Here is a 20241-nt window from a genome sequence, read left to right as displayed (position 1 = left end):
TATTTCCCTACAGGGGACGAGTGATCTGAGCTCAGAATAAATGCTGGCGTGTTATTTAAAGATATGTGAAGATTTTAGTTTATTCTTGGATTTCCACTTAAGCGGAACATTATGACTTTACACTCAATAATAAACGGCTTTCATGTGCTTATGGGCTAGCAATTTCTGCATCTCAGGACCACCCCTGAAACCAGGCTAGAGTGCATTTTCTCCATTCCTGCTCCTCGTGATCCAGGATCCAGCAGCTTTTCTATAACCCCTTAATATATAAGCAGCTCTTCACCTGGGAGAAGTGTAAAATTGATCCCATTAATGTTCAACTGGACCAGTATGTTCCCACCCCACCGTAGCTGGTGATGATATAAAGAGACAAAACCTCCTGGAATCCAGACCAGAGGATTAGAGCTGCTCTGAGTTCCTCAGAGTAATGCGACATTAAGTCCTTGCTCTGTGAGTGAACAGTACTTACTGTCTGTTTATTCATAGGGTGTATGTTCATCTTGTGTGCAGCCTCAACAACCTCTCAATTCTGTTGACTTTGTAAAGGCGAGGTTTAAATCGGTTAATAATAATAATAGTGTGAGTTTATTTTGGTTGTAGAACATTAAGGATATCCTATGATTGGATGTATTCATCCTTTTCACTTTTTTGTTTGAGAACAAGATTATTGCGTGTGGAAAGGCACATCTGCAACAACAAGAAAAAAACCCCAGTAAGCACGGTTTGCGTGTCACTGCAGCTCAGTAATGCACTGAGCAGAAAAGAGACCAGGGCTCTGGAGACTAGGTTTTCCACAGACGGGATGGCTCAAGTCAAAAAGAGGAAAAGGCACATTCAGTGCATCTGTTCAGGAAGACGGAACAGAGAAGCATGTTAACAAAATTCAAAAGGGATTGTGATGGAGGCACCACATAAAATGCTGTTAGCCGCACGCCACCTTAACTTACTTTCAGTGCCTTTTGAATAACATGCCTAAGTTGGGCTGGGAAAAGAATTGAATGAGTTTTTCCATACACGCGAACTTCCAGACTAATACTTCCCTTTTTTTTTTGGAAACACAATGTATATCGGTTTTGGAAGTCTCCAAATTTGTGCCTCCAAACACATGCACAAAAGAAATTACTTGGAAGCAATCCGAACAAGACCTTTCCTTTCTCTCCCCAAATAAAAAAGAAATCCACATCTCACAATTCACACAAAGAAATCCCAAAAAATCTCTCGTCAAACGTTTTTTTTTTAAATGTTACATTTACTAACATAAATAAACATTTTTATGAACAAAAAGGCACACAGTTCAATTATAAACAGTGAGTCCATATTTACACTTTCCACGGAATATGACTGCCGAAAAAGTCAACTGTCACAACACCATTGGTCTCTGAACATGACACTATGTACAAAAACCTGGAAGGGCTAAGCTTTAAAACCGCAGCTGCTAAAACAGACTTGTCAAAGTCTTCATTTTAAATAGCTCTATAGTCCAGCAGGGAATGGCAGCAGGCAAGCTGCCCTCCAAGAGCTCTGAGGCCTCACGCGCAAACAGAACGCAGGGGCCGATTTTGGCAGGGGTCACCAAAAAACGGAGGCACGGGTTCCTGTACCTTTAAACGCACGGCCTCTCGTTTTTCTCTGTACAGTAGGAGCTTCGCAGCTTGAGGGAGCTAAATGGACACAGTGTTTGAAACTTCTTCATATTGAATGATGAAATACGGGTAGCTCTGGTCGTCGTTGAAAATCACGAAGATCTGCGGGTCGACCCAGTTGTCCACGCAAGAGTCAAACAAGTCACTGGAGGCGTCGTGGGGGTTTAACGGGGGGGGCCTCCTCATGGAGGGGTTGCCCACCGTGAACTTGCCAGTGAGCACCTTGGCCAGGAACATGCAGTGGATGCCCCTGGGAGAGCGCTTGGAGAAGTTGTGGGAGTAAACGGCCTTCCTGGCGAAGTAGCTGCCCTGTCCGAACATGGTGGCATGCTTCCCGCAGACGCGGGGGTCGAAGTTGTGCTTGCAGATCCCCTCCACGACGTCCTGAGAGGTGCCGTGGAAAAGGTGCCTTTCGTTCAGCACGCGGTCCACCTCCGTCATCTTTCTAGACATGTACTCCTTCTTCCTGTGAAAACAGAAGTAGAAGCCTTTTTTAGTTCACCCAGCACGGGTGTGGGAACTCCAAGCCCTGCCTCACGCTGGGAGCGCTCTCAGTACTGGTGGCAAAATAACTGACTGCTGTCTCCTTGAGTTACCCTAGAAAGCTCGACAGATATTTGATGATTTCCAGGAAAAATGCCATTACATAACCGGATTACATGCAAATGAAAAACTGCCCTTTTTGTTCCTTTTGAAGGTTTAGAAAGTTTTTTTGGCGAATCCCGAAAACATCCACCCTTTTCGAACATTTGTGCCTTACACAACCACAATGCACGCCGTGTCACGGGCAAACTGTTCCTCCTCAGGGAGGTGAGTGCCTGTGCCGACATCCATCTGATTTCTCTTGGCAACCTTAGAAATCTGCAGCTGCTAGCTTTCTGCATTTGCTCCCTTTTGGAAAATTACATGTCACAGAGCGGCGCTTGATCGGCCTCGATGGAATTCTAATCTCCTTACTTAAGAGCGTATTTAATGTGACTTCACCTCATGTCACCTGCATGGGAGACTGCCTTCTCTGACCTTTGCTTGTTTTGAACAACTTTAATTTTCTGCCATGGACTTGAATGACCACTGAACTGATCTACTTAACAAGGTACTTTTGAGGTCACATTCATAGCCCATGCACTGTGGGTACTCATTTCATGATTTCCTCACTAGATGCTGAATGTTTGGCCATGATGAAAAAAGTAAGCGTAAGCTACCGTTTTCTGGTACACAAAGTTCTTGTTCTGCTGAATGCTCTCCAGATATTCTGGTACAATGACACACACGCTAACAGCTACAGCCTCTCTAGCTCAGTACAGCTTTTAGGAACTAGTGGTCGATGAGTGGGCGCCACACACCAACCTTTTAGATATAAAGCTGCCCACACTTCACAGACAGAGATGCAAGCCTGCATATCCTGTTACTGCAAATGCTTTTGGTTTCAGAACCTGCAGTAAAGTACACTGCACTTCTATCCTCAAGATCACACTAAATCTTTATTGTCATTTGATTTTGTTTACTATACCAAACAATTTTCCTAAAATACATCTTTCTTTTTTCCCTCACCTCATCCTTGCTATACCACTTCCATTTCAAGACCAAGGATCATCAGAAAGAGCAAAGTGCTCTCTCTCAACGTCCCACACCAACACACCGAGAGCAGAGAAATGTGCAGGACACCTACCGTTTATACTTTTCCCAGAGGAAAGGGTTCTGCACTCTCAAAATCTTCAAAATCCTGAATTTGGTTTCCGACACAGTCTTGTGAAAAAGGCTGTATACAGTTCTGTAGCTTTTGTCATCCTTGGAAACGGGTACTTGGATAAAATCCTGCAAAGAGTCCATGGGAAGCCAGGTTTCGGGATAGACCTTTGGAGAGGTAGGCGAGGTTGGGGATAAAGGTTGTGTGGGTGTTGGTCCGGCTGTTGGGAATATTGCTGAAGAAAGGCCACACAGAGTCCTAGGGAAAACAGATTGAAGAACAAAGGAAGGGAGGAATAAATTAGCACTGTATTCTACAATAACAGAATGTACAGGCCCGCAGACACATTTCACACAGAAAAATATATCTGAGACATTGTACTTTCACAGCATCAATAATTTACGGAATTATTTAAGCGCAAGGAACACGGCCGAGAGAGGGTAATTGTTTACTATAACCTTTAGTCCAGAAAGTTATTTTCATTTATCTTAGCGAATGAATAAAACTCTCCTCATGTTTCAAAGGTGTGTATCCATATGCACAGCGTAGCTGTAAAGCTATTTGTCATGGAATATTTTGCTATAACGGCAACAGTTAAATCATATGGTGCCAAGCTGTCTGTCAAACTAATGACTTCCACCCCTGAGTATGGGACAATATGTTCCTAACCACTGGATTCTGACAATACTGTTTCCAGCTGTGCTGCTGAGATCAGAGAAATGGCATCTTTATTAGTTTCACTCACAGAACGGGAGCCACATGGCACTTCATTCATCTGGACTTTGATGAATAGGCTAGCCCTTCTGATGTTACACTTTCTGTGAGGGACGGCTGAAAGCAGACACCCTTCCCTAATCCTTTTTTACTTTCAAAAGATAAGAAGCCAGAGCCGATACAACCGCTCGGATTTCCGGTAGGGAAAAACAAAAGGCTGGGCTTAAAAGGACTGGTTCTCTAAGAACCTTTTACGGCACCCTCCAGTACGATACAAAGACGTGCTTAGAGGCTGGGATGGTGTAACTACTGCAGGCTAGAATCTTAGAACAAGATAACCCCCCTTTTCCAGGGCAGTATGGCAGTGAGACACAGGGGCTCATTCAAGAGGAAATTATCTATTCTGCTTGAGGATCATCTTGAACCACAGTAAATGGATTTCATGAACTGTGTGTTGAAATCCATGCAAGAGAAGATGCTTGCTCTTCTGGAACCCCTGGAAATGTCAGATGACAAAAATTACCTACAGTAACTACCTTTTTCATGTGCATGCAAAACAACAGTTGAGTAGATATTTCCCTCTTCTTAAGGAACTAAAAGTATAAAAAAGCCAACTTCCCCATCTTGCGTAATTTATGTTTTGTTTCGGAGTTCCCATCAAAAAATGGCCGAAGAGGAAAGGGTATCAAATCAGTCACGCGAATGAGTTTACTGGCAGTGTCTATTAATTTCTACCATGCAGGCAGAACTCCTTGGGAGACAATTGAGTAATCATCTCACTACACTGCACAAATTGTGAATTTTCAGACCCCCCCCCCATTGGCAAATCGAATAGCCTCATCCACAGGACCATACAGCTGGGACATTAACTGAAAGAACCAAAGTGTGAGTCTATTGTTCACTAACAGTTTCCTCCATGCATACTGCACTTCCCCATTTCTAAGTGAGATTAGCGTTTGCATGCAAAGCTGGTTCTCTATTCACTGGCCGACTTGCTCTGACAGTATAGCACCACATCCTGGGACTTTTGTAAAGGCTTCTATCTACTTACTGTAAGTAAGGCATCAGCATGACAGAGGAGAGAAAGAGAGGTCTTCTTTTGATTTGTCTTCTAAACCCAAAGATGGCATTCTGCTGAAAGCCTTCTCTGATGTTCAGGATGTACTGGTTCTGCAGTGTGACAAAGCGGACTTCCTTCAAGCCCCTACAGGTAGCTTCTTCAATCAGTCGGACAACAGGCTGTGGGAGGAGGGGGGAAAGTTGAACGATATTTCCAAGGAAGGCACACATACACAGCATATAGAACTTTCAGCATTCCAATTTATTATCCATTTATTTTTTTTAACTGAACCACAGAGTGGTCCTGGCTGTGGCACATCAGTGTTGTCAACAACGCATCAGTGATGCAGACAAGGTCGCTAACCTGCTGTCCCAGTTTACCTCAAGTATCAATATCATAGCTGGGTGAAACGAGGTCTAGTGCTGCCTGTGCTCTCATGATAAGGCTCACTACTTGCCTCCTACGCATTGTTCTAACCACGGACTTAGTCATGCATGTCATCTTTTAGCAGACAGCATTTCGTTCAGCAGGCATATGTGCATGACACAGTGAACGCATTTGTTGGTTTTTTTTTTATAAGGGGCTGTGCCTATAGCATACTGTGATCTTACTTCTGATCTCCAGTAGATACAGTACAGTGACCATACCATTATGACTACTTAAAACACCTCTGGGCTATACTCACTTTTCACACCTTGATGTTTCCCGAGAAGAAATGAACACAAAACACTAAAGCTGTCCCTTTCACCCACCCCTTGTCATTCTAAGAGCTTCCATGATCCATTTAAGGGTTTCTCTCTTGATTCGGTATGATCAGGAGTGAAGGGCAGTTTGTGAAATGTTTCAGAAGCACGGCCCCTTGAAATTCAAATTGATCTGCCCCTTTGAACAAAAATGTAGCACCTTGCTATTCAACTGCTTGCAACACCTAAAGGGCACGTTTTATGAACTGTTGTCTATGAAAACTGGTTTACGCTACGGAACAGATGTTGGAAATTAAAAAAAAAAACAAATGATGGATGGGCACGACTGCCTTGCAGCACTGCTGGGAGAACGGAACATCCTTTGTGCTGCTCAGAGTCATTGTCAAATATGCAATTCAGAGGCCACTGAAATCCGAGACCTACGCTTCCTTACATACAACAAACTGATGCTTCTGCCTTTATAGCCTCCTTCTCTTTTAAGCCCTGCAGGACTCACTCGGAGGCCCCCATTCACATGTCAAGCATTCAAAAAACAATTCTGTAACAAATTAGACTATCATAAATAATAGCCTACTTGCATTTGTATCGTTCTTTATGATTAAATGTACTGGGTCTATGAACTCTTTCGGTCCAATTGGAAAAGTATCTAGTCAAGGCAGGAAAAAACATCTTTGTTCTGGGTGGCCTGTTAAACTTGTGCCATGAAGAGACAGCTTAAGGAGCTGTATGGTTTACCTCAGAATACTCTCTCCAGCCAAAACTATCCCTGCAGTAGTATTTCCACACCATGTGGCAATTGGAGGTTAGGCTTGTGCTGGAAGGAGTAGCTAGACGTCTCACAAGGTCAAATTCCACATCGCAAACTTGCATGAGGCTGAAATCCAGTGAAAAAACGCGTCCCCTAAACAAAACAAAAAGAAACTGGTTAGTAAGGTAAACAGATAAAAAAAATATCAAAATGAAAAGAAAATGAGCAAGAAAGGCCATTCTTTTCACAAATCCAGACATTTCTATTTCTAAGTAATTATGAGGATTTAGGTCTATCAGTCACTGTACTGTAGGCCTCAGTTACTATGCTGACTACATACGGTTAGGCAACATTCATACAAATAGAAATTACAGGTCATATGCATGATCTTTCAGCACTTCATACCCCTGATTAAGAAAAAGAAGACTTTATTGCAGTTGTGCATTTTAGTGTACCTTCATGTGGAGAAACCAACTTTGCTACAGGGCAGCTGAATGTTCACAGTGCACTAACACACCCTTTTAAATCTAGTTACTTCATAATTTCCACTCATCTTAAGCTTATTAATATTTCTATAGGGATTAACGCAGATATGAAAGTAAAATAATGAGTCTAACAGCAGTAGACAGAGGAGGAGGAACAGAAAGTGAGCGAAAAGAACTTTGCTCCTGAACCAAGCTGCCTCTCTAAACAAATAAATCTTACACTTTTCCCACAGAAATCACAGCCTGGAAATAAACACACTACCAATTATTTTTTTTATGTCAAAGCAGGGCTGGAATCCTCTGACACAAGGGTTTAGCATTTTCACAGTCTTGGGTCCACGGTTGAGGAAGTAATGAAAAAACGCTTTATAGTTTGCATTTACAACACATGGGTATTAACAGATAAGCAAAGTTCGCCTTGATTAAGCTGTACCCAAAATAGTCACTCAATTCAGATGCTAGCAAGAGAGCTTCTCTGGCAGATAGGAGTACTGGCAAGTGCCCTGTACAGCTCTGATTGGGCAGTTAAAGTTCCAGTGACCAATGAGGCACAGGTGGTCTGTGAAATGAAGGGTAGGAGGAGTCTGTTCTGACTTCAGGTCTCTCTTGGGATTGTTTCCTTTAATCAACTTTGTATAAATATAACATTTTTCTAATCATATGTTTTAGGTCTGCTGTCTCTGAGTGTAATGACTTGGGGGTATTGGTAGTCACATGTACGTTCTGATATTTTCAGATACTTTTACTGCAAGAAGCCTGAACTCAAATTGTTTGTACTGCCCATCTGCTCCAGCACATCTCAGAAACATCCCAGGCATGTTTGTCTAAAGGTGAAGAATAAAGAATTTAGAAATACACCCATTAGAAAAACAATTAACAGAGGGGCTAACATTTTTCCCACTCGTTACAGATTCCACACATGAATTCTGATGCGCATGAAGACTGCATGCTGTACTCGGACAAACAGTTGAATGTGCGCACGAAGACTGTACTTCTGCAAAGTGGTATTTGAATTTGTTCCCAATCAGGGCTGAGGTTGAAAATAACAGAAGAAACTGTTTGGTAACCTTTCTTATCACAGGGAGCCTCGAACCAGAGTTTTTAACTATATTCTGGGAGGTATAACAGCAACCAAGATCTACCCCTCAGCTCTGCTACTCTAACTCCTAACTCCATGACATCACTTCCTGAAAAGCTATAAATGCTACGGTGAGCCTCGCTCTCTCTCGTGTGTATTCTGCTGTGCAGCTGCCCCTGGGGTCACTCCTGTCTTTCTGGGGTCCTAACTTCCTCATCCTTTGGGCTGGTGGTCACCCCTCAACCAGGTGGGTTAAACCAGAGCTTCTTAAGCCTCAACAGTGCATATCCCCATGTACTGGTGTACTTTCTTATTGGGTGATGTTTTTCCTCATGAACTAAACAACAACACTGTATACATTGATGAAGATCTCCTTTTGGCTGAAAGTGTATACTTATGTGGTTCATATGAGAATTAATTTACTTATCAAATAACATTGGCAGAATGAACACAAAATGAACCCATTACAGGGGTCCAGATTAATTAATAGGGCCAGTGAAAGCCAGTCTGCGAGGAAACTGAATGACAGATGTTCATTAAGTGGAAACATAGGTTGAAAAACAGCAAAACGTGCTCACTAAGCTGTGACAATTAAAGAATACTGGTCTCATTAATGATTCAACAGTAATTTCAAACCCAAGTCCCCTTTCCATTTATAGCTGGGTGAAAAGAAAATGTGCACAACTCCGACTGGGGTAATATTTTAAAAGAAACAGATTGTTTGCTATTGAGGCACAAGATTCACACTTGGCAGTTTAGACCAGCTTTACACCTGAGCAAACGCACAACGTTAACCAAGGACAATTCACCCAGGCAAGAACACTGTGATCACTGTTCGCTCAAACCTGAGGAGGCTGCCACAGACGAATCAGCATATTCTCTGTTGAAGCTCAGATCAATAGGAGTACATGAGTGGATTAACAAGAAGCAACTGCTGAAAACAGCCATCTGTGCACTCCGTTCCAAAAGAGGAACACACAGAGCTCAGCTTGTTCGAACCCCATGTTACTCACTGGCTGTCACAGCCCGTAACTCTTCATAGGCAAAAATGTTCTGGAAACAATTTTGAGGCTTAAAATATAGGAAAGATATAGTCAACATCACAAGCACTTCTCCCATCTCAGACAAAAAAAAAACAACTATAAATGCACTTTTAGAAATTTCACAGAGGGATGGATTCAGAATGGGGAAAAGGCCTTCCTTTTGAGGAAACTGAGCAAGAGAATACAAAGGCGAGGTACGTTTCCTCTCTTTAGAATCCTCAAAATCTGATATAGTTTCACTTGAGAAATGTGCTGACTAACCCACTGTCATCTAGAGGATTCGGTTTTGTAGCATTCTTATTAGCATAGGGTTTTGCTGCTTTCACAGTCAATATCAAGGATGTATTCTTCAGAATATAATGAGACTTTTCAGAACTTCCTCGTCAAACACTTCAAACACAGAGTAAAAGCAGGTGTGGAGGTAAACTGTAGCACAAGGACAAAGCTCAAGAGAGTCCTGGAACGCCAGACTTCACACATGCCTGCTTCTGTTAAACTCGGCAAGTAGGAACCTGTTTAAGGCAGCTAAACCTATTTAACAGGCAAATTGGGCTGTGGTTAACTGTGTGGAGTTTCTATCACAGGAGAGCACTGGGCCAGATGAACTCCACAACCTTTTGAACTCGATCGTGTGAAATACAGCGCAAGGCGCCGACAGGAAACTGCAGGGTATTTTTTTAACACCAACACTGCCTAACGCGTTTTACTGTACTGATCTCTTCAGTTATGTTTTCGGTAGACACTACCAGGCTGTCTGCACACAACCATAAAAAAACTACATCATGTTCTGCTCAACAGAAAGATGAAAAATGAAACTCCCACTTTATGTATAGATATGTATGCGTGTGTGGGCATTACCGTGAAAATATAACAACGGCTATTTCTTTTAAGCAAAGGGCTTTTTAAAGGGGGAAATGTAAGCCTGCACGGGTTGTGTTTATCTTAGTTCAGTTTTAGGACCGCCAAAGCCTCCGAGCAGGCGTTTTCGCTGCGTAAACACTGAACAGCTTGGCGAAACTGCTGAAGTAGCCGCGTCTCAGTTTCAGCAGTACACGTGCATTGCACAACAGGGAGTGACGGGCGAAGAATGTTATGAGGAAAAGTTACACTGTGGCCTGCCACGATCATTGTTCCGTGTGACGCCGAGGTGTGTGCTAAACTGGTAACAGTTAAAAAAAAAAACAGCACAAAGTCGCACGGCATGCGACAGTAAAATACCACGTTTAAGTCCGGAGCAACAAAGGCAGTTCAGTTCGGGGTATTTAACGTTTACGTGCAAGTACTGAATCACAAGCTGGTTTCGGTGTTGCATGTCAGTTCCACTAAACAGTGACACAACGAATGGGCAAACATGACCCTAAAACACCAGAGCTACTGTGCTTTTTTTGGATTTCTCTGTAGTTGGATTCTAAAAATAAGACAGCCTTTACATTTACAGAGAACAACAATTCCTTGTGTTCATTGTTCCACTGGTACAGTGATTATACCAGCACCACTTACTAAGGGAACCAGTTCGTTTAGTTTTGGTGTGTTTTTTGGGGGGTTCATTAGCTTTTTTCGTTTTGAGGCAACAGACAAGTTGTGTCTTTAGCCCTGCATCTTTAAAAATAATTAAAGAAAACACTTCTGGCCATGGGTTTTTATTCAATTTCAACCTGCTTTACATTTTTCTTAAAATAAATGAAAGAAATGAATGAAAATGTTAAAGTCTGTGCCCTATAAGATCCTTAAAGAAAAACATCAAAAACCCTTTGTTTTAAATCATTTATACTAGTGGCTGTCAACAAAGCGACAAAAAGCACAGATCAAGGGAAGAGCAGAAAAGAGATTAACATTTGCTGATTTTTATGCAAATAAGGTCATAAAAGACACCTTTAAAAATGTCTGATTGGCTTTCATGCCCAAATTTCACAGAAAAAGGTGTAAGTTTTTGACTTATGATTGCCCTTAACTGCTGGAATTCAGCCCTGACAGTGGTATCAGACAGAGTTATCGGGATGCCACACCTCAAAAACTATGGTTAAAGGGCACAGCTAAGGTATCTATTTGCTGATGGAATCAACTGAGTGTCTTGTTACAAATCACTTAAGTGTTGAAGGAACTATTAAAGGAAAATACACCTTTTTTTCCATTACGGCCTTAACAGATCTGAACAAGACCTATTTAACTGTTTAGAGTATACAATACTTGATGTGCAAGGGAAAAATCCTTAGTGTTCCTTATATGCCATATCTCTTTCAAAATGATATCATACGATACAGTGCATCAATGAAAAATAAATTTTATTAGTAATCATGAAAGCATGAAACAAAACTGAAGGACAATACACTGAACTGTAACAAAATGAAGGCCTTGAAGATATGATCTTGAACTCTGAAGCAAGAATGAATTATCCGTGTGTATTTTACAGGGAAACAAACAGGAACTCGCAGATTGATCTGACAACTGTGAGCTCAGGCTCAACACTTTGCACACTCGGACTTCAACAAATGTATTTCGTTTCAATCCGGGCGTAAGATGTCGCACGCTCTGTGGCAGGAATAGGTTTTTATTCCCTCTGGTTCTATTTCCTGTTACAATGAACATCAGATTTATTCAACAAAATGTAGACTAGGACCAGCTGCCTGATGCAGCACAAGAAGCAGGCCTACTTTTAGTCTTCATTCTTTGCTTCTGAGGTCAAACACTAGGCCCGACTTTACATAGTCTGCATGATCAGACAAGATTGGGTGTAGTCAGGGTGGTACGGCCAGGAGGATAATAAGGGCCAACGACAACAATCTCATACAGGGACATACAGCACCAAATAAAGTAAGACTTTTACAGGATTCTTCGTCCCCTTTTTGGTTTCATTCCTTGGTTCATATCAACAGAGAGCTCTTCTGACGAGCGACTGAACCAGGCCGCAATGAAATAGAGGCTTAAATTGCTGGTAACTGCCAGGTTATCACTGGAACAAAGTGCAGGAGAGCCAGGGGTCCAAGATAGATAAATGCAGCATAGCAGACAGACAAATGTTTTTACTTGTCACTGAGACGATGGCTACCAATGACACTCCAAGTAACACGCACTAAAGTACTTTCAACTGCGTCACTCTTGCATTTCCGATGTCAAGAAAACTGTCATCAAGCAGTTCCCAATCCTGGTCCTGGGAACCCACATGCCTGTTGGTTTTTGTTCCAACTGAGGACTTAATTGAGAACACTCAATTAAAAAATCCATCCACTGATAGTCCTAATAATAGCTTCAATTGGAACTCTTAATTGTTTTCAATTCTTAAACATGTAGGAAGTTGTCTTTTAAAAAATGTGGTTAAGAAACTTAAAAATCTCTATCCTTTGAGCAGAAAAGGATACTTGTAAGGGTTTTAAACAAGCAACTTGTGAGTTTAATTAAGGATTCACTGAAATGGAGAGCTGTGAGGGACCCCGAGACCCGGATGGGGAAGCCCTGCTGTGGGCAGTCGTGTTTTATTCTGTATATGGCAACGTTCATATTGTTTACTGATGTATTTACTACAGTGTTTACTGTGAAATTGTACAGGTTTAGTGTAATAAATCAGAACAATAATGAACAGTAACTGTAAGATTTAACTCATTTGCTTTAGCTTTTTCAGGGCAGGGTACCTTCCTTTTTGTAGAAACCCAGGTGAAGAAAAACCTATCAAAAGTAGTTTTCAAAGGGCATAAGCAGGTGGTTTTAATGAAGAGGAGGCAACCCTAGGCGTTTCTTCAGACATCTCTGAACGCACTTGTTCAATACATCTTTAGGCTCATGTTGTTTGGCAACCTTTAAGAATAAGCTTTATTTTTCATTCTTTATATGAAATCTATATGCTTAAAAGCAAACTGCTACTTCTAAAAACAGAAATATTGTCCTTTAGCTTCTTGCATTGGCCATAAATACTTCATTTAACAAAATTAATTTCTTTTATGCATCCCTCTGTGGCTTGGGAGAAACTTTTGGGTCATGTTAACACATTCTTCAAAAATACTTGCCCATGCCCATTACTAATTCTTTCCTTAGTCTTTCTAGAAATAAGAAATCAATGCCCTTTTTTAAGTGGTGTGACTGAGTTACATGCAAGCCTTAAATTCACTTTTTCTTCAAGCTTTAATTCTGAGAGACCAATAGACAAATAACAAAACTCCTTTTCAGTCCCATTCTCCAGATAAGCCAGTAACTTGATACTGACATGTTGAGCCGTGTTACCCTGACATAAAAGCAAGGGGGTCAGAATGACAGAATCATTCCACTAGTCAAAACGTCTCGCAACATTATGAAGCTGTATTTCACATGTGCTGGCCTGTTGCTATGTTATGCATGCAGTAAATTAATACAAACAAATTGCTGGCACTTAGCTAATTGCCTGGAAAGAATGGACTTGAAAGTGTACAATCAATAACATCAGCAATTTAGTTACCCATGCAGTGTTCTCAAAAGCATCAGAGTAATCAACATATTCATTTTACTGAAGATTATTATCACCATTCATTAATGAAAAATGAATCATAGAAAAATCACCATTTCTATAAGGTTGTTTTCTCCACTCCACCACTCAAATATTATGAATTAACAAAGCTGGAAACAATTTTGCTATAAACTCATGATGTCTCACCATTTCATTTGAAAAGAAGATCAAATTCAGACTGGAAGCTTCCAAAATATGCTTTAAATAGGTCACATGGTCCTGCTCAGACATTTACTCAAAATGCACAGTTCATAATGTGCCATTGATTAATTGATTCTTCACTGCTATATGGTAATGTAGCAGCACATATCCACCCAACCATCTTCAAAAACCAATAGAGAGGGTTACGGTGACCTAGAGCCTATCCCAGCAGTCAATGGGGTCTAGACAGGATGTATCCTGGATGACGCACAAATTCATCACATGGCCCATACCTACATCTACATGCGCTCACACACGTACAAAAAAAATTCAAAGATGCCAGTTAAACTAGACAGCATGTCTTTGGGCCGTGGGTGAAAACAAGAGCACTTAGGTAAAACCAGTGTGGCTGAGGCCAGTCCAGACACCCAAGAGACAGCAGTGTTAACCCCAACACCTCTGTGCTGCCCCAGTGTATATTCTTACCAAGAATTTAATTACATGACTCACCACACAAATCACCCCTGTTTATACTACATGTGCAACAAGGGTCTCAAATTCAGCTCCCTTTTCTATTCCGACATGATTATCACGTCTCACTTTAACCCTTCGGAAAGGTATAATGAAGTGCAAGGCGTGTTGTTTCATTCGTATCCTTCAATTTGAATGGAATTATTATATTTCTTCGACTACTTAAAAGTACCAAGAGAATGGGCACTTTCATGAAGCATGAATAACCATGTAAAAGTTAGCCCAGGGTGTGCACACCTCTTCAGGAAAGCCATGTCACAGAGCCCGTCGCGTTCCACATATCATTATGCCTACGCTTTCATCATGCCATCTTCATTTTAAAACTCTCCGTCATGACAGTTTGGTGGAGGAAGGGAAGAATGCCACTCTAGTTTCTAGCTTCAACATGTCTGTGGTTTAACAGGCCTCAAAATACGGAAGACCTGTTCAGCCTGGTTTTTCTCATGATGCATCTGTGTGTGACTAATCAAAAGGTTCACACCACCAAATGGAATGGTTCAAAGATTACTCTGGTGACCCAAATAGGGGTCAAAGCATAAATCCCTGTATCTTGTGATTTAAAGCCATATAAAGTTAAAGATTACATTTCCGTATCTTCATTTCCCCAGCTCAATTACTTCTCTTCAAAACTTTTTATGTTTTGACACTCTTTTCTGGTGACAGATAAAAAAAAAAACATTTTTGTCTGGACTGTGATGCCCAGGCAGTTCATATTTAATAACTCACTAAACACAAGACCAGAAGCAGATCTAAATTGTCCAAATACGCAGGAATCAACTCAACCTCTTGTTTACCTGTGGCGACATATTTGCATCCTTTCAACCAAACCAAATACGTGTTCTCTCCCCCTGACTATTCTTTGTGTCCTCCAGGTGACCCACACTGCGTTCAGACAAACCGGAACCATCTGGTAAGGGGGATTTTATTTTGTCCTAAATTGATGTAAAAAGCTGAATGTACACTTTCTGATCGTGTGCAAATCTTCACAGATCGCCTTGTAAAGCTACTCTGACCACAAGAGATTAATAGCTAAAGCCAAATAATGTGGTAACCATGTGAACCATGTGGTGTAGCAGCTTGTTTGCGAAGCTCTCAGCAAGGCCTCAGCATGCCGTTATCTGCATCTTGTTACCATGGGGACACAACATGGCTCTAGGATACAGGGGGTACAGAGATGTGGAGACAAGGGGTGAACTCATGTCTGTGTTATGTAGTATCACAAGCCAAGGTCATTGTGAGAAGCCTGGGAGGGAGTACCACAGACGTACAGTAGCTGTCAGCATTATTTAGTATCACAAGCGAAGGTCATTGTGAGAAGACTGGGTATGAGTACCACAGACGTACAGTAGCTGTATCCCACAAATTAAAAAGTGTAAGTTCCACCTTCTACCCAGAAATTACACCCTTTCGCTTCCTACCCTTCTGCAAACTTCCACCAAATGAGAAAATCCAGTTTTCTGGCATGCCAAGATCACATTTCCCCACAGATAAATTATTTTGCAAGGCATCTTGGACTGCTCTTGTGAAACCACACGTTTTCAGCAGTCAGCTGGAATTTCTGTTTATATGTTTGCAGTACATAGGCACTGCAGAATGTTCTTGTCAGTTTCACTGGGGTTTAAATTATATACAGTCCCAGCTTCAAGGATTTTTATAGGCCAAATGCAACTAAAATCAAAACAACCCCCCCCCCCCCCACACCTAAAAACAGACAGCCTGGGTTTTGTTTGTGTTATAAACTTAAACCATCATCATTACCTGTAAATCCAGACCTTAAGGTGCTGTTTCAGCGTAAAATAGTCACACGGTTTTAAAACAATACACGTAAAGCCGTTAATACACAGCGACAACAACTCGTTTCAGATGAAAGGTCAAATACGTATGTTTTAGTTTAATAATAAGCCCTAGGCTACCTCATTATCATTTTAACTGCTAATTTGTAGCCGTTGCATGTTATAACAGAGTATTCTGTGCACCCAATCAGGGAACGAAACAATTCCTCTAGTTACTGACAAGAAATTCAGTCTTTGGACACGAAGTCTACAATCAATAATAAATAGTTTTACTAAACCTCATTTCCAGCAACAATAAAGCCTTAAACTAGCCAAGGGCATTAATCTGTTTGCCAGAACAACCTGTAACAAGTACTCACTGATATTTGAGTCTGACTTGGTCATTGTCCGGATTGCAGTAGAGCCTTTCCAAGTGTTCCTGGGAGTCATCCGACACACTCAGCCAAATACGTGTATCAGCTTTTCTGATTTGCCAGTGATAGGGCAGCACTGTGTGGTGCTGGGGACAGTCACTGCCATAAACGCAAACCCCCCGCAGAAAATCCACGCAGATCGATACTCCGTCCCCTTGATGGGTGTGATACTGCAGCTGGGTCAGAAGTTCAAACACGAGATCCAAGGAGGCCTCTTCGCTCTTATCCTGAAAGATGCCGCTTTTCAGGTCCGCGTCCTTCTCCGCCAGGCAGCTGGCACCCCGCAGCGGCTCCGGGGCCGCGTAGAGGCCGCTCATCGGTGCGCCCTGACCCGGGGAGACCACGACACCCGGGTTCTTCTCCTCGCTCGCCTGAGCCTGGAAGCGGGGCTCCTCCGGGGTGCCGACCGCAGCCTTCTGCTCGCATTGCCCAAGCCCGGCGCCGGAGTCGGATATCTCGTCTGTCTCTGCGCCCGATACCAATCCAGAAACCGCGCCGTCTTCCTTTAAACATATCTGGCTTAGTGTGGAGTTCTTTTCCACGGCAGCTTCACACAGGTTGGTCTGGTTCCTCGGTTGGTTGCGGGGTACGAAAACCCCATCGCCACCTACGAGCGCATCTGAGTTTAATAAAGTAGTGAAGAGGGGATCCAGCGCCCGGAGGCATTTGGCATCCAACTTCCTTTGAGCGTGTTTCTTTTTCAAATAAGGCTTGACAAGGGGTATTTTGTCCGACAAAGGCATCTGGCTGCTGAACTCCCCGCTGGTCTTTGCGAGACCCAGAGAAGGTGCGTCCGGACTTTTATCTGGAGTTTCTGTGCGTTTACTGCAAGCACCCAAAGTTTTCTCCATCGGCTACCTAAAACAAGAGCAGCCCTTTTAAAACCTGTGCAACGGAGAGAAAAAAAATTAAACGTTAAAACACAAAGTGTACGCACGGTTTTAATTCCATAGGATACAGTAATAGTACACAGCCGTCCTAACTTGGGAAGTTCAGTTTTCCGTCCTGTGTTCCCGTTAATGATACAACACAACTGGAGAAAAAATAGTTATAAAGGGCTTTCTCTGCGGGTCTCCCATTTCCCAGAAAATGCATAGCGAGTGAAGTCTGACCAATCCAACCAAACTGAAAACCTAGTTTTTATTTACCCACTCAGTCCGGGGAAGGTAAACTGAAACCGAAATGATCTGCCTGCCTTCTGCTTCTGCACACCCTGTTCTCCTGGGTGCGATGAGGTAATTACCGAGTTTCACATCTACATCTGCTGTTAAAATCCAAACGAATCAAACCGCACTGCGTTACCTTACCCACTACTGGATTGTAGTACACGCCTACAAGGTACGTGCAAGTACGGATCGCCACTGCAGTTTCCTTGAGCCTTGTTCTGAACAAACCAGATCCTTTCAAGTACGGGCAAACCAAGCTAGAAAGCAAGTTGCGCAAGTGTTGCAATAGGTATCGGACCCCAGACCACACTTAGTAATAACTGATATATAAAAGGGAATGTATAATAACACTAAACATTTAAACATACAGTAAATCGTTAACACAAAGACATCTGATCTGTTCAACTGGCTATATAGTAATCCTCAGCGATCCAGCGCTATGAACGTACCTTGACAAGAACAGTGGCTTTTTTGACGTCTTTTCCTTGAAGTTTAAATCCCGTCTGATCATGAGTGCTGTATGTCCTTGCGGGTCCGGGTTAGCCTGTACTGAGCTGGTGCTTGCGTGACAAAACTATCATCTACAGTGTTCTAACAACAACGCCAACTCCTGAGGTAGCAGCACGGCTCTCGCAGCTGTTGCAACTACTTTATGAGTCCCTTACATCCACTCACATCGCAAGGGCTGTAGTCTAGAGGCGGAGTTTGTCCGAGAAAAAAACCCCAAGGCTGTCAGTACCAGGAAGTTATCTTACGTCTGCGCTTGTGTACGCTGGCAGTTACCAGAAGGCAAACCTTAATGGCTGCAATATCTTTGGAGTTGTTTGCATTTTCGAGACCGTATTCAAAACCTATTTTCCAGTACAGGAAGTCAGAACAGGAAAAATAAAGCCCCAGGTGGGTTCGCTTTAATAGGTTTATTTTATTATTTTTTTAGGACAAAAAAAAAGATCGCGTGGTATCTCTCAGAGTACGATAGCGAGCCATTAAATTAAACCATAAAAAACCGTGCAGTTCGCGTGTTTCCTCGGGGAGTTCTGTGTGTGACACCTCCTGGAAAAAAAGGTAATTAAATGAGAGAGAGAGAGCTTGTTTGCTGTTTTAATGATGCTCGGTACACGCGACGGCTCTCTGCATGCAAACCTTGTCTGTTCCAGAACGAGCCGCTGTTAAACAGGCCAACTCAAGCACATCTAAAAATCCAACAACGACAAAAAAAACACGAGCCTTTTTTTTCCTTCCCAGGCTTGTATATACCTACTTATCTTTGTGTGCTGCAAAGACAAAAGGTGTACTCTTAGTCATCGAAAGGAACAAATTAGAATTTGATACACCTTCATATGCGTTTAGGAGGCCAGTTTTACCTGCAGCAAAATATTCTGACGCGTATGGCACCGACTGTTGGGATCGTTATTTATGCATTTCAGACATTCTTCCTAAACCGAAAGACGTAATATCCTTTTGTTCAAGCTGCAACATGTCTGTGTGCCTTGATATACTGAAGCCCGACATCTTGAGTTCTGGAATTAAGGCTATCACACCCTTACTCGGCTGAAACGCGATAACCCTTCTCGAAGACTGATTGATGACTGCAGGAGGATACAGTCCCCTGTGATTTTCCTCTGCTGGCCCATCCTGACTAAGAAATGCGGTACCTATAGCGTAAAAATCGTTTGAGGTCTGCAGCATATGATTTAACATCTTCAACGGCAAATCTATTCAAACATTACCGGACAATCGAGCCCGCTCAGCTGCATTTTGTCCTGCAGTGTCAAAGCACAAGTTCATTGCTTCACAGCCGTAGAAAAGACGGTCTTTCTCTGCAACCTGCAAACTGCAATTTGGTTTTAAGGAGACCCTCAAAGGCAAACAGTGCGAGATTCCAGTTCGCTTCACCCACACGTGACCGGTGTCACGAAGCGCTCGGTCGCTCGCAGTCTGCTGCTCCGAGCCTGATCTTGTAGACCGACAAGATCAAATGCTATTTTAAAAGCCAGCGTCGTGCTTACTCTATTATTTACCCTTTTAAAACGGACGTCCCCCTGTCTTTGTGTGGAACGTGACTCTGGTTCCCGTTTCTAGGTCGGAAGTGAGCGAATCAAAGAAAATACGAGACCCTATTTAAGTAACCACCCCTGAGTTTCACTGAGATTTCAAAGTGATTAGCTGTGTACTCTGAAACTGAAGGCCATGTGCCCAGACCTGGGGAAAAAAAAAAAAACACGAGCACGGACCGGAGCCAACACGTCAGAGGGAGAGAACAAGAATTTTAATGACCCTGAAACTAGCAGGTCGATTCGTTTCTAAATGCCGACAGTGTTTCGCCAAATGAAGGAAAAGAAAGGCCAGTTTCTGTGAAAATGAGTGAATCGTCCATCTTGATCTGTCACGCCCCCCCCCTAAAAGCTTATGGCTCTCCCTCCCTGCTTTGGCATACAGGAGTCGGACTGGTGCTTTCAATTTCCTCCGAGTCAGTAGTTCGTGATGATCGGAGTCAGCAGAGTGAATCCAACGCTAACGGGCGGAGTCAGCTGTTCCCATTTAACCTTCAGCCGCATGAAAAC

The 20241-nt window shown here is 42.5% G+C and overlaps 1 protein-coding gene across 2 annotated transcripts; it reads right to left on the bottom strand.

Annotated features, from left to right (window-relative positions):
* Positions 1 to 1228: 1228 nt before the first annotated feature.
* On the bottom strand, positions 1229 to 19858 carry tiparp (TCDD-inducible poly(ADP-ribose) polymerase). 2 transcript variants are annotated; one of them, XM_006637560.3, is made up of 6 exons: positions 18127 to 19858; positions 16458 to 17396; positions 6544 to 6709; positions 5096 to 5283; positions 3313 to 3588; positions 1229 to 2109 (listed from the first exon to the last, which is right to left on the bottom strand). In XM_006637560.3, exons 2-6 carry the CDS (start codon positions 17360 to 17362, stop codon positions 1662 to 1664), a joined length of 1983 nt encoding a protein of 660 aa, XP_006637623.1. In that variant the 5' UTR covers positions 17363 to 17396; positions 18127 to 19858; the 3' UTR covers positions 1229 to 1661. The 2 variants fall into 2 exon arrangements, with proteins under 2 accessions (XP_006637623.1, XP_015216365.1); XM_015360879.2 differs by lacking the exon at positions 18127 to 19858 and adding an exon at positions 17660 to 17783.
* Between the last annotated feature and the right edge of the window lie 383 nt (positions 19859 to 20241).

The sequence above is a fragment of the Lepisosteus oculatus genome, chromosome 13, assembly GCF_040954835.1.
Source record: "Lepisosteus oculatus isolate fLepOcu1 chromosome 13, fLepOcu1.hap2, whole genome shotgun sequence".
Classification (NCBI taxonomy): domain Eukaryota; kingdom Metazoa; phylum Chordata; class Actinopteri; order Semionotiformes; family Lepisosteidae; genus Lepisosteus; species Lepisosteus oculatus.
The sequence above is the reverse complement of the archived record's forward strand: the minus strand, read 5'-3'. Positions and strand labels throughout refer to the sequence as shown.

What these genes read in the sequence shown, in the direction of transcription:
- tiparp (XM_006637560.3), bottom strand. Translation starts at nt 17,362, where the DNA reads ATGGAGAAAACTTTGGGTGCTTGCAGTAAACGCACAGAAACTCCAGAT. An exon ending in GCTGGAGAGAGTATTCTGAG is followed by an intron (nt 5,284 to 6,543) that starts GTAAACCATACA and finishes CTCCTCCCACAG; the next exon opens with CCTGTTGTCCGACTGATTGA. An exon ending in CTCTGGGAAAAGTATAAACG is followed by an intron (nt 2,110 to 3,312) that starts GTAGGTGTCCTG and finishes CTGTTTTCACAG; the next exon opens with GAAGAAGGAGTACATGTCTA.